This window comes from Mesoplodon mirus, assembly GCF_964341445.2.
Source record: "Mesoplodon mirus genome assembly, chromosome: 8".
NCBI lineage: Eukaryota > Metazoa > Chordata > Mammalia > Artiodactyla > Ziphiidae > Mesoplodon > Mesoplodon mirus.
The window spans coordinates 28,897,184-28,911,508 of record NC_138984.1 but is presented as its reverse complement, the minus strand read 5'-3'; the positions used below and the strand labels follow the sequence as shown (position 1 = coordinate 28,911,508).

Genomic DNA, 14,325 nt, shown 5'->3' with positions numbered 1-14,325 from the left:
AGCTCCGTTTTTTCCCCTTAAGATTGCTTTGGCTATTCGGGGTCTTTTGTATCTCCATACAAATTTTAAGATTTTTTTTTCTAGTTCTGTAAAGAATGCCATTGGTAATTTGACACGGATTGCACTGAACCTGTAGATTGCTTTGGGTAGTATAGTCATTTTCACAATATTGATTCTCCCAATCCAAGAACATGGTATATCTCTCCATCTGTTTGTGTCATCTTTGATTTCTTTCATCAGTGTCTTGTAGTTTTCTGAGTACAGGTCTTTCACCTCCTTAGGTAGGTTTATTCCTAGGTATTTTATTCTTTTTGTTGCAGTGGTGAATGGGATTGTTTCCTTAATTTCTCTTTCTGATCTTTTGTTCTTGGTGTATAGGAATGCAAGAGACTTCTGAGCATTAATTTTGTACCCTGCAGCTTTACCAAATTCATTGATTAGCTCTGGTAGTTTTCTGGTGGTATCTTTAGGATTACCTATGTATAGTATCACATCATCTGCAAACAGTGACAGTTTTACTTCTTCTTTTCCAATTTGTATTCCTTTTATTTCTTTTTCTTCTCTGATTGCCATGGCTAGGACTTCCAAAACTATGTTGAATAAGAGTGGTGAGGGTGGACATCCTTGTCTTGTTCCTGATCTTAGAGGAAATGCTTTCAGTTTTTCACCATTGAGAATGATGTTTGCTGTGGGTTTGTCGTATATGGCTTTTATTATGTTGAGGTAGGTTCGCTCTATGCCCACTTTCTGGAGAGTTTTTATCATAAATGGGTGTTGAATTTTGTCAAATGCTTTTTCTGCATCTATTGAGATGATCATATGGTTTTTATTCTTCAATTTGTTAATATGGTGTAGCACATTGATTGATTTGTGTATATTAAAGAATCCTTGCATCCCTGGGATCAATCCCACTTGATCATGGTATATGATCCATTTAATGTGTTGTTGGATTCCGTTTGCTAGTATTTTGTTGAGGATTTTTGCATCTATATTCATCAGTGATATTGGTCTGTAATTTTCTTTTTTTGTAGTATCTTTGTCTGGTATTGGTATCAGGGTGACTGTGGCTCATAGAATGATTTTGGGAGTGTTCCTTCCTCTGCAATTTTTTGGAAGAGTTTGAGAAGGATGGGTGTTAGCTCTTCTCCAAATGTTTGATAGAATTCACCTGTGAAGCCATCTGGTCCTGGACTTTTGTTTGTTGGAAGATTTTTTTTTTTTTTTTTTTAAGTTTCTGCTTTATAACAAAGTGAATCAGTCATACATATACATCTGTTCCCACATCCCTTCCCTCATGCATCTCCCTCCCTGTTGGAAGATTTTTAATCATAGTTTCAATTTCATTACTTGTGATTGGTTTGTTCATATTTTCTATTTCTTCCTGGTTCAGTCCTAGAAGGTTATACCTTTCTAAGAATTTGTCCATTTCTTCCAGGTTGTCCATTTTATTCGGATAGAGTTGCTTGTAGTAGTCTCTTATGATGCTTTGTATTTCTGCAGTGTCCACTGTAACTTCTCCTTTTTCATTTCTAATTTTATTGACTTGAGTCCTCTCCCTCTTTTTCTTGATGAGTCTGGCTAAAGGTTTATCAATTTTGTTTATTTTCTCAAAGAACCAGCTTTTAGTTTTATTGATCTTTGCTATTGTTTTCTTTGTTTGTATTTCATTTATTTCTGCTCTGATCTTTATGATTTCTTTCCATCTACTAGCTTTGGGTTTTGTTTGTTCTTCTTTCTCTAGTTCCTTTAGGTGTAAGGTTAGATTGTTTATTTGAGATTTTTCTTGTTTCTTGAAGTGAGCTTGAATTGCTATGAACTTCCCTATTAGAACTGCTTTTGCTGTATCCCATAGGTTTTGGATTGTTGTGTTTTTGTTGTCATTTGTCTCTAGGTATTTTTTGATTTCCTCTTTGAATTCTTCAGTGATCTCCTGTTTATTGAGTAACATATTGTTTAACCTCCATGTGTTTGTGTTTTTTTTTTTTTTTTTTTTTTCTTTTTGCGGTATGCGGGCCCCTCACTGTTGCGGCCTCTCCCGCTGCGGAGCACAGGCCCCGGATGCGCAGGCCCAGCGGCCATGGCTCATGGGCCCAGCCGCTCCGCGGCATATGGGATCCTCCCAGACCGGGGCACGAACCCGTATCCCCCGCATCGGCAGGCGGACTCCCAACCACTGCGCCACCAGGGAGGCCCTGTTTGTGTTTTTTATGTTTTTTTCCCTGTAATTTATTTCTAATTTCATAGTGTTGTGGTCAGAAAAGATGCTTGATATGATTTCAGTTTTCTTAAATTTACGGAGGCTTGATCTGTGACCCAAGATGTGATCTATCCTGGAGAATGTTCCCTGTGCACTTGAGAAGAAAGTGTAATCTGATGTTTTCGGATGGAATGTCCTATAAATATCAATTAAATCTATCTGGACTGTTGTGTCATTTAAAGCTTGTGCTTCCTTATTTATTTTCGTTTTGGATGATCTGTCCATTGGTGAAAGTGGGTGTTAAAGTCCCTTACTATTATTGTGTTACTGTTGATTTCCCCTTTTATGACTGTCAGCACTTGCCTTATGTATTGAGGTGCTCCTATGTTGGGTGCGTATATGTTTATAATGGTTATATCTTCTTCTTGGATTGATCCCTTGATCATTATGTAGTGTCCTTCCTTGTCTCTTGTAACATTCTATATATATATATATTTTTTTTTTTTTTGTGGTACGTGGGCCTCTCACTGTTGTGGCCTCTCCCCCTGCAGAGCACAGGCTCCGGACGCACAGGCTCAGTGGCCATGGCTCACGGGCCCAGCCGCTCCGCGGCATGTGGGATATTCCCGGACCGGGGCATGAACCCGTGTCCCCTGCATCGGCAGGCGGACTCTCAACCACTGCGCCACCAGGGAAGCCCACATTCTATATTTTAAAGTCTATTTTATCTGATATGAGTATTGCTACTCCAGCTTTGTTTTGATTTCCATTTGCATGGAATATCTTTTTCCATCCCCTCACTCTCAGTCTGTATGTGTCCCTAGGTCTGAAGTGAGTCTCTTCTAGATAGCATATATATGGGTCTTGCTTTTGTATCCATTCAGCAAGCCTCTGTCTTTTGCTTGGAGCATTTAATCCATTCACATTTAAGGTAATTGTCAATATGTATACTCCTATTACCATTTTCTTAATTGTTTTGGGTTTGTTTTTGTAGGTCTTTTTCTTGTCTTGTGTTTCCCACTTAGAGAAGTTCCTTTAGCATTTGTTGTAGAGCTGGTTTGGTGGTGCTGAATTCTCTTAGCTTTTGCTTGTCTGTAAAGCTTTTGATTTCTCTGTTAAATGTGAATGAGATGCTTGCCGGGTAGAGTAATCTTGGTTGTAGGTTCTTCCTTTTCATCACTTTAAATATATTGTGCCACTCCCTTCTGGCTTGTAGAGTTTCTGCTGAGAAATCAGCTGTTAACCTTATGGGAGTTCCCTTGTATGTTATTTGTCATTTTCCCCTTGTTGCTTTTAATAATTTTTCTTTGTCTTTAATTTTTGTCAATTTGATCACTATGTGTCTCAGCGTGTTTCTCCTTGGGTTTATCCTGCCTGTGACTCTCTGCACTTCCTAGGCTTGGGTGGCTATTTCCCTTCCCATGTTAGGGAAGTTCTCGACTATAATCTCTTCAAGTATTTTCTGGGGTTCTTTCTCTCTCTCTTCTCCTTCTGGGACCCCTACAATGTGAATATTGGTGCATTTAATGTTGTCCCAGAGGTCTCTTAGGCTATCTTCATTTCCTTTCATTCTTTTTCTTTATTCTGTTCTGCAGCAGTGAATTCCACCATTCTGTCTTCCAGGTCACTTATCCGTTCTACTGCCTCAGTTATTCTGTTATTGATTCCTTCTAGTGTATTTTTTCATTTCAGTTATTGTATTGTTCATCTCTGTTTGTTTGTTCTTTAATTCTACTAGGTCTTTGTTTTTCTGGAGTCTTATCTTGTTCCTTCTTCTGGTACATAGTCCTCTGCCTTTTCATTTTGTCTATCTTTCTGTGAATGTGGTTTTCATTCCACAGGCTGCAGGATTGTAGTTCTTCTTGCTTCTGCTGTCTCTGAAGGTATACTGTTAATTGTCTAATATGTGGGTATTGTCCAGGTATCTTTCTGTTATGGATTACTAGTTTAATTTCATTATGGTCTGAGAACATACTTTGCATAATTTCTATTCTTTAAAATTTGTCCAGATGTGTTTTATGGCCCAAAATATGGTCTCTCTTGGTAAATATTCCATGTGAGCTTGAGAAGAATGCAAATTCTGTTGTTGTTGGATGAACCACATGAATTGACATGGATGTCAATTAGATTCACTCAGTTGATAGTGTTTTTTAGTTTAACTAAAAAACTCACTGATTTTCTGCCTACTGGATCTATCAGCTCCTGATAGAGTGGCGTTGAAGTCTCTAACTATAATAGTGGATATATCTAAATAGAACAGTGGATTCATCTGTTTCTCCATGTAGTTCTATCAGTTTTTGTCTGATGTATTTTGACTCTTTTGTTCATACACACGAAGTACTGTTATGTCTTTTTGAAGAATCGACCCCATTATCATTGTGTAATGCCCCTCCTTATCACTGTGTAAAAGATAGTATTATTTCTTTAAATATTCAACAAAATTCACCATTGAAGCCATCCGACTATTTCATGGGAAGATTTAAAGTAATTTAAGATTACTATTTCAATTTCTTGTTGTAGGTCTATTCATATTTCTATTTCTTCTTGAGTCAGTTTTGGTAATTTGCCTTTCGAGAAATTTATCCATCTTATCTAAGTTATCTAACTTGTTGGCATGAAGTTGTTTATACTACCTCTCTAAAATTTTTTAAATTGCTGTACCCTTTTTCATTCCTGATTTTGGGAATCCATGTCTTCTCTCTTAATTTCTTTGTCAGCCTACCTAAAGGGTTATTAAGTTTGTTGATATATATTTTTTTGATATTTATTTATTTTTGGCTGAGTTGGGTCTTAGTTGCAGCACACAGGATCTTTTGTTGTGGTGCACGGGATCCAGAGTCCGTGGGCTCTGCAGTTTTGGCGCGTGGGCTCTGAAGTTTTGGCATGTGGGCTCTCTAGTTATGGCTTATGTGTTCAGTAGTTGTGGTGCCCAGGCTTAGTTGCCCTGCGGCGTGTGGGATGTTAGTCCCCTGACCAGGGATCAAACCCGCATCCCCTGCATTGGAAGGCGGATTCTTAACCACTGGACCACCAGGGAAGTCCCTGTTGATCCTTTCAAAGAACTAATTTGTGGTTTCATCAATCTACTGCTTTTCTGTTTTTTACTTCATTGATATCTGCTCTAATCTTTATCCTTTCCTTCCTCCTGCTTGCTTTGGATTTATTTTGCTCTTCATTATCTAGTTTCTTAAGGTGGAATTTTAGATTATTGATTTGAGACCTTCTTTCTTCTTTTCTGATATAGGTGTTTATAGCTATAAATTTCACTCAGAGCACTACTTTAGCTGCATTCCATACATTTTGATATTTTGTATTTCATTTTCATTCATTTACAAATATTTTAAAAATTTCTCTTGTGGTGGATTTCTTCTTTGACCCATGAGTTTTTAGAGTGTATTATTTAATTTCCAAATACTCTGGGGTTTCCTGGATTTTTTTTTGTCTACTGGATATCTTAATTCCATGTGTCAGAGAACATATTTGGTATGGTTTCAATCTTTTAAAATTTACTGAGACTTCTTTTATGGCCCAGAATATATGGTTTATTCAGTTGGAAGCTTTTTTTAAATTTAATTTTTATTTTTTTATTAAATATTTTTATTGCAGTATAATTCACTCTTTTAAAGCATAAAATTCACTGCTTTTTATTGTATTCACAAGACTGTGTAACCATCACCATTATCTAATTCTAGAACATTTTCATCGCTCCCAAAAGAAATCCATACCCATTAGTAGTTACTCCCTTTTCCCCTTTCCCCAAGCTCTAGGCAACTACTAATCTACTTTCTGTCTCTATGGATTTGCCTATTTGGAACACTTCCTATAAATGGAACATATGTGTCCTTTTGTGTCTGGTTTCTTGCACTCAGCATAATGTTTTCAAGGTTCATCCACATTGCAGCATATACTTCATTCCTTTTCAGGCTGAATAGTATTCCACTGTGGGTATATGTCACATTTTGTTTATCCAGTAATCAGCTGATAGGCATTTATATTGTTTCTAGTTTTTGGTTATTATCAATACTGTTGCTAAGAGCATTTGTATACAAGTTTTTGTGTGGTATGCATTTTTAAGAAGTATATAATCTTTAGGTTATGAGCTAAATACCTGTACTCAGGAAACTGGAGACTGGAGTGTGTGCATGTGTGTGTGTGTGGGTCTTGTGTTTATGTGTCTGTCTTTCTGTGTGTGGGGCCTGGATGTTTACAAATAGCCTCTGCATTTAAGAAGAGGCCAGAAGGGCTGAGTCAACTCTTAATATATTAGCTCTACTACACATGCTTCAACCCTCCCTGGCTACATGCCTCACCTTCTATTCTGAACCACAGAGTAAGTGAGCCCAGCAGGGTGGGAAATGAGCCATGACATTCATGCCCGAAGAAGCCAGTGCACATATATACAATGTATATTTCTGTTATGCTTTTGGGATGAAAGGAAATGTGATATGCATCATTTTATGACTCAATAAAAGTGACAGGAAAAACCCCGCTCTTAGGCTGGGGAAAAAATCGTCCATCAATCAATGGAAGTGATGATACCCAAATATTACTTTGGTTAGAAAAATAATCCCACATGAACTCCCACTTTTCTCTCCTTTGGGTCCTAAAACTTTCATCACTACACTGCAGTGCATTTATGCAGAAGAGCATGTGGTGAGCCAGAGGGCTGTTCATCAGTGTCCTCTGGTTTTCTTCCTAGTGGCCAATCCAGTTTTGGTCTTCCTCTGCGACTGTGATTTCCATTGCCTATCACTTGACCTGGGATGGTTGTGAGGATTCTTCCTTCCCTATCTTCATTCTAAAAATGAATCTGAACACTCTTTGTTACCTAATAATGCAGAGCTAGGCTATGCAACTTTGTTATCTCATTCTGGATAAAGGTAGCAAGATGAGTTGGAAATAAATATAGGAAACCAAAGGGTAAAAAATGTTCTCCAGGAATAAGGGAAATCTGATACAGAGGAAGAGACAGAGATACAGTACTCAACTAAAAGCTGGCCAGCTCTGGCCCAATAACACTGCATGTGACATATTCAGGTATACTTTTATAAGACAAGAGATTGGGTACCTGCTTGTTGAAATATCCTCAAAAGGGTAGAGGATCTCTCCATTGTTACAGATTTCACAGATGAACCCCTTCTGGCTACAAAGACTGCAGCTGTACACATGTGAGGCGGCAAATTTAATGACCTTGCCCAAGAATGGAGCCAGCTTTCCCTCTATCACCTGTAGGAAGAGAAATAGAACAGGGAAGAAGCAAATTTGTTGAGAAGCCTTGCAGGTGCAGGAGGAATTCCTTTCCTTTACACAACAGGAAAACCTCTAATTATAATTTCTCAGCAACTCTGAGAAAGAAAAGACATAGTATTTTCGCTCCAAAAGAACTCTCTGGCTTAAACCACTGGAGGTTGGAAAATGAAGATGTTGAAATTTCTTTCGTATTCCTCTTTTTTTTGTAGTGTGTTGTAGAGGACTGAGGACCAACAAATGAGGAACCCTACTTTCACAGACTAACTTGACAGTTATCGTGCGGTATAAGAGCAGTGTGGTCAATTTCCCAAAATAGACTGAAAACATATAGAGTAAGTACTAATGTAGTATTTTATGTTGTACATTCAATAATATCTGTTTTCTGATGAGTTAATAGTTTTTTCACCATCTCCCCTAAGAACATGTAACAAATGTGGAAAATAGGTTTCTCTTGCTGCTGATCATTATAATAATACACAGAAGCTACAATTTGGCAGTCTGAATGCTATATTTAGCCTCAAGATTTTTTTAAAAATCTCTTAGTGTTTAAAAAAAAATAAGCCAATTTAATAATTGGAAGGTTTCACATAAAAATCCAGATTTTTGGCTTCTTTTGGAAAATCATTAGATCTGGAAAAACTAGGCCTGAATTCCAACACGATGATGATCCTGGCTGTGAGTAGAGGCTGCTTGCTCCTGCTGAGGCACGTGCTCTTCAACTGACACTTGTTCCCATGAGGCCCCGGTGTCTTGAGTCTGCCTGCCTCCCACAGTCCCCTCACCTGCTAGCCTGCAAACATCTGTGAGTTTGGAGCCAATGGTCCATCAGAGCCCTCCTCACTTAACTAATACTGCACGGGCTTCAAAGACTTTGGCAGTTCATACACTAACAAGATAAAATTTGCCTTTATTTCTTTCTCATTGATGCATATGCATATACATGCTGATTTTGATATAAGAAAAAAACGAAGATTAAATTTAACTTGGAAAGAGCTAGAAATGGATACTTTCAAGTGAATCATAGTTAAAATGATAATTTTACATAAAAATAACATCTGAGAGCAGTAAATCATATTTAAAGAGATATTAGAAGGCCAAGGTGAACAAATAGTAATAGCTGATAATACAAAAATAAAAGACTACAAGTAATGTAATAATGTATTTTGCAATTTCTTTACACTAACAATGAAATATGTGAAAGAGAATGTAAACAAACAATCCCTTTTAAAGTCACATCAAAAATAAAATAAAATAAAATACTTAGGAATAAACCCCACCTAGGAGGTGAAAGACTTACATACTGAGAACTACAAAACCTTAATGAAGGGCACTGAAGATGATTCAAAGAAATGGAAAGCTATCCCATGCTCTTGGATTGGAAGAATTAATATTGTTAAAATGACAATACTACCGAAAGGATTTGGGTACTACAAAGCTACAGTATTCAAAACAGCATGGTATTGGCACAAAAACAAACATATGGATCAATGGAACAGATTAGAGAGCCCAGAAGTAAACCCACATACCTATGGTCAATTAATCTTCAACAAAGGAGGCAAGAATATACAATGGGGAAAAGACAGTCTCTTCAGCAAGTGGTGCTGGGAAAGTTGGACAGCCTCATGCAAATCAACGAAATTAGAACACACCCTCACACCATACACAAAAATAAACGCAAAATGACTTAAAGACTTAAATATTATACATGACACCATAAAACTCCTAGAAGAGAACACAGGCAAAAACATTCTCTGACATAAATCGTACCAATGTTTTCTTAGGTCAGTCTCCCAAGGCAACAGAAATAAAAGCAAAAATAAACAAGTGGTACCTAATCAAACTTATAAGCTTTTTTTTTTTTTTTTTGCGGTACGCGGGCCTCTCACTGTTGTGGCCTCTCCCGTTGCGGAGCACAGGCTCCAGACACGCAGGCTCAGCGGCCATGGCTCACAGGCCCAGCCGCTCCGTGGCATGTGGGATCTTCCCGGACGGGGGCACAAACCCGTGTCCCCTGCATTGGCAGGCGGACTCTCAACCACTGCGCCACCAGGGAAGCCCAAACTTATAAGCTTTTGCACAGCAAACGAAACCATAAACAAAATGAAAAGACAACCTACGGACTGGGAGACAATATTTGCAAATGATGCAACCAACAAGGGCTTAATTTCCAAAATATACAAACAGCTCATACAACTCAAAAAAAAAAAAAAAAAACCAAAACAAAACCCAATCAAAAAATGGGCAGAAGATCTAAACAGACATTTCTCCAAAGAAGACATACAGATGGCCAATAGGCCCATGAAAAGATGCTCAGCATCGCTAATTATTAGAGAAATGAAAGTCAAAACTACATTGAGGTACCACGTTACACCAGTCAGAATGGCCATCACTAAGAAGTCTACAAATAACAAATGCTGGAGGAGGTGTGGAGAAAAATATCCTGTGATAAACCATAATGAAAAAGAATATATATATGTAAAACTGAATTAACACAACATTGTAAATCAACTATACTTCAATAAAATTTTAAAAAATTAATAATGTATTTTGCAAAAAATCAAGCTATACATAATACTGGAGATAAAAACTAAAGTGGTTTATGAACATCACTACTGAATAATCTCATGATGTTTTAAAAATGAATATAATGGTTAAATCTAGGGAAGGGAACAAGTTGGAAAAGTATGTCTTTCACCTCGTATATGGTTGTTTCGGCATTTTTAAAAGCAATGTATATTATTTTTGTATTGACGCAGAAATGGAACAGAAGAACCAGGTTTACTGCTTTATAAGAGTGTTGTTTTTTATTTTCTTAATAAAGGGGGTAGAAATTATGCTGGCTTTTTTTCTTTTTTTGAGTCAAGCAAGCACATTTTCCACCATTTTAAAATTTAGTCTCCTCCCCATTACCTTTAAGAAGCCATAGATAAGACCTCCTTTTATTTATGTTTTCTCAAGGACCATTAACTCCAATCAACCCCAGGAAAGTGTGCTCCTAATACCAACACATGATATACACTTTCTAAGAAATAACCACCACCAAATCTTATACCTAGTGGGGTTATTTATAAATTGTGGTAACAATACTTTAGCTGAGTTTTGTTTTACTTATTTTACTCTTTTCTAAACAACCAAAGTTAATGACACATTTAAAGAGAGGCACTAACAAATTATAGTCCATTTAGGGGAAAACATCAGGATACAGAACTCACCTGGTCTGGAAACCAGATGAGTAAAGGTTGTTTTAAGGAACTGAGGATGAGAAGAGAACACCTTAAGGAAGACATGAGAGTTATCATCTAGGATCTAAAAGAGAAGATTGGGGCATCTTGTACATAAAGCTTTTTCTTTATCTAGAAGATTTTCTTGGTACAAAGCATAAGGGGTATGAACATTTTGAAGTCTTTTGAAATATTTCACCAAATTTACAGTGCCAGTAATTTTTATTTATTCCTATCTGAGTATTTTAATAAGCTTTTAAAAATTAATTTGGGAATCGATATCTTCACAACATTTAGTCTCCCTATCTCCATTTTATTAAATCTTCATTTATTAATAATACAAATTTGTTTTTTTCCTTTGTATAAGCCACTGACTTCTTTTTTGAATCTTATTTTATTTTTTATACAGCAGGTTCTTATTAGTTATCCATTTGATACATGTTAGTGTACATATGTCAATCCCAATCTCCCAATTCATCCCACAACCACCACCACCACCACCCCTCTTGGTGTCCATACATTCTCTATATTTGTGTCTCTATTTCTGCCCTGCAAACCGGTTCATCTGTACCATTTTTCTAGATTCCACATATATGCATTAATACACGATATTTGTTTTGCTCTTTCTGACTTATCTTCATTCTGTATGACAGTCTCTAGGTCCATCCACGTCTCTACAAATGACCCAATTTCGTTCCTTTTTATGGCTGAGTAATATTCCATTGTATATATGTACCACATCTTCTTTATCCAGTCATCTGTCGATGGGCATTTAGGTTGCTTCCATGTCCTTGATATTGTAAATAGTGTTGCAATGAACATTGGGGTGCATATCTCTTTTTGAATTATGGTTTTCTCTGGGCATATGCCCAGTGGGATTGCTGGGTCATATGGTAATTCTATTTTTAGTTTTTTAGTTTTTTAAGGAACCTCCATACTGTTCTCCATAGTGTAAGCCACTCACAGTTGAGTGGCTTAAATAACAACACTCACAGTTGTTATTTAGGTTATTTTAAGGTTAAACTTTTGTATAATATTTTTTCTTATCAGCTATTGCTGGTGTATTAGAATATACTGACATTTGTGTCCATCTTATATATGACTATATTACTAAATGTGCATGAATGCCTATCATTTTTAGGCATGATTCTTTTGGGTTTTCTGCAGGAAATAATTTGGTCCCTTCCTTTCATGTTTCATGTCTTATTGCATCATGCAGCACTCCTAAAACAATATTAAATAATAATGGTGTTAGTGGACAGTCTTGTTATTTCAATGAAGTCAAACTATATAGAGTCTACAGTGAATGATTCATTTTCTCCATCAAACACATATATCTTGTTATGCACCACATTCTATTGATTCCCTTTCTCTTTTTATTTATTTATTTATTTATTTATCTGTAAAAATTTGTTTATTTTTGGCTGGCTTGGGTCTTCGTTGCTGCACGTGGGCTTTCTCTAGCTGTGGCGAGCGGGGGCTACTCTTCACTGTGGTGTGCAGGTGTCTTATTGTGGTGGCTTCTCTTGTTGCAGAGCAAGGGCTCTAGGTGTGTGGGCTTCAGTAGTTGTGGCTCGTGGGCTCTAGAGTGCAGGCTCAGTAGTTGTGGCGCACGGGCTTAGTTGCTCCTCAGCATGTGGGATCTTCCCGGGCCAGGGCTCAAAGCCATGTCCCCTGCATTGGCAGGTGGATTCTTAACCACTGTGCCACCAGGGAAGCCCCTCTCTTTCTCTTATTTATTTATTCATTCATTCATTTATTTATTTTGCGGTACGTGGACCTCTCACTGCTGCAGCCCCTCCCATTGCGGAGCACAGGCTCCGGATGCGCAGGCTCAGCGGCCATGGCTCACGGACCCAGCGGCTCTGCGTCATGTGGGATCCTCCCAGACCGGGGCACGAACCCGTGTCCCCTGCATCGGCAGGCAGACTCTCAACCACTGCACTACCAGGGAAGCCCCTCTCTTTTTTAAATAACAGCTTTATTGATATATAGTTCACGTAACATGTAATTAACCTATTTAGAGTCTACAATCGAACATGTTTTAGTTTATTCAGAGCGTTGTGTACATATCATCAACTCTTCCCCAAATCCCCATACTCATTAGCAGTCACTAGTGTTTTCTCCCTAACCCATCCCCCAAGCCCTAGGCAATCAATAATCTACTTTCTGTCTCTACAGATTTACCTACTCTGGATATTTCATGTAAATAGAATAATATAATATGTGGTCTTTTATGACTGGCTTCTTTCACTTAGCATAATGTTTCAAGGTTCACGTTGATTCTCTTTTAAATGTCTCTAGTGTAAGTCTTTTTCCCATCCTATCTCAAGCTTTTATCACCCCTCTCTAGATTAATGAAATAATCTTCTGGTTTTATTTCTGGATAATCGTCTTTTTCCTTTGATCCATCCAGTATACTAGTCAGTTTTAGACATCACTTTCATTGTGTGTCATCTCTTCCCTCAAACCTTTGGTTGAATTCTTATTTTATCATTAGTAAAAACTCTTCATTCGTTCATGCCAGAAAATTACATTGAGTTACTATCCTCAGTTATTGATACAAGTGTGAACTAGACAAAACTGCAGCTTACATTTTGCCTGGTATATGAGTGTCTCCATAAGCTGATTCCACACTATCTATCCAAATTCATTTTCCATTTCTTAATATGTACGTTCCGTTGTGAGGAAAGTTTCCCCGGTGTAGAATATGCTTGTTCTTGCTCCTGTGCCTTCACCCATGTATTTCCTCTATCTGGAGTTTCACTTCGTCTGTTAACACTTATTTAAATTTCACTCAGGCTTTAAGGCTCAGATCTATTCTGGCTTGATCTGGAGAGCCATCTCTGGCTACTTAACCTGCCATGGATCTCTTGTGCTTCATATAATTTATTTTTACATCACATAATTTAATATAAATAGAAATTGATGTTCCTTTGTATTTTTTTGCTATTGTTTAACATGTGATTGTTTTCCTTGTCCAACTGTAGATTGAACATATAAAAATGGAGATACTACCTATAAAGTGGTGATTTTACCTATAAAAGTATAATGGTGATTTTACCTATAAAAATGGCAATTTTATATGGAGCAACCTAAGAGTGTAAATTGTCAGGCACCTAAGTTCTTGTTGATGGACTGAGGATGCTTTCCAGTCTTTTTCCTTGGCTGTAGCAGTCATATCTTTGTTCTGTTGTTGTGTCACAACATTTTGAATCATTCTGCTGTGTGATTTAGGGAGGAGCACAAAGAACACATGACTTGGTGGCAGTTCAGCTATTCAGAGACCCTTTCTGCTTCTTTAAACTTGAGTAACTGCTCTTCCTATTTGTCAGCTGAGGTTCAGGGCCATGTTCCAAAGGGCTGAAGCTGCTGGAAGTTTTTCCTCCAGAAAAGTGAGGTAATATTCTATAAGTTTATTTTAGAATTGACAAACATTTCTTTAATATTATAGAAAGAAAAACTTTATACTGATACATTTCAAGGGGTAAAGGTATATTTGGAAGGTTTAAATCTTGTCTTTGAATATAACAACTAGCAGCACTGGGAAGCTATTCTGGCTTCTGGTCTAGAGGTTTCATCACTAAGAGAAGCAGCCTCCAAGTGTGACATCTCCTAGGGTTCTTTTTAAAAAGCAGATATATGTTTACTTGGGAT

The 14,325-nt window shown here is 37.4% G+C and overlaps 1 protein-coding gene across 8 annotated transcripts in view; it reads right to left on the bottom strand.

Annotated features, from left to right (window-relative positions):
* PLEKHM3 (pleckstrin homology domain containing M3) overlaps nt 1–14,325 on the bottom strand; it is a 191,335-nt gene that overhangs the window by 27,702 nt on the left and 149,308 nt on the right. For 7 of the 8 annotated variants that reach the window (XM_082631337.1, XM_082631334.1, XM_082631336.1 and 4 more), the window contains one exon: nt 7,266–7,423. In XM_082631337.1, coding sequence (XP_082487463.1) covers nt 7,266–7,423 — 158 coding nt within the window. Of the gene's footprint in view, nt 1–6,551; nt 7,008–7,265; nt 7,424–14,325 lie in introns of those variants that run through there. The other variant, XM_082631341.1, reaches the window with a different exon arrangement.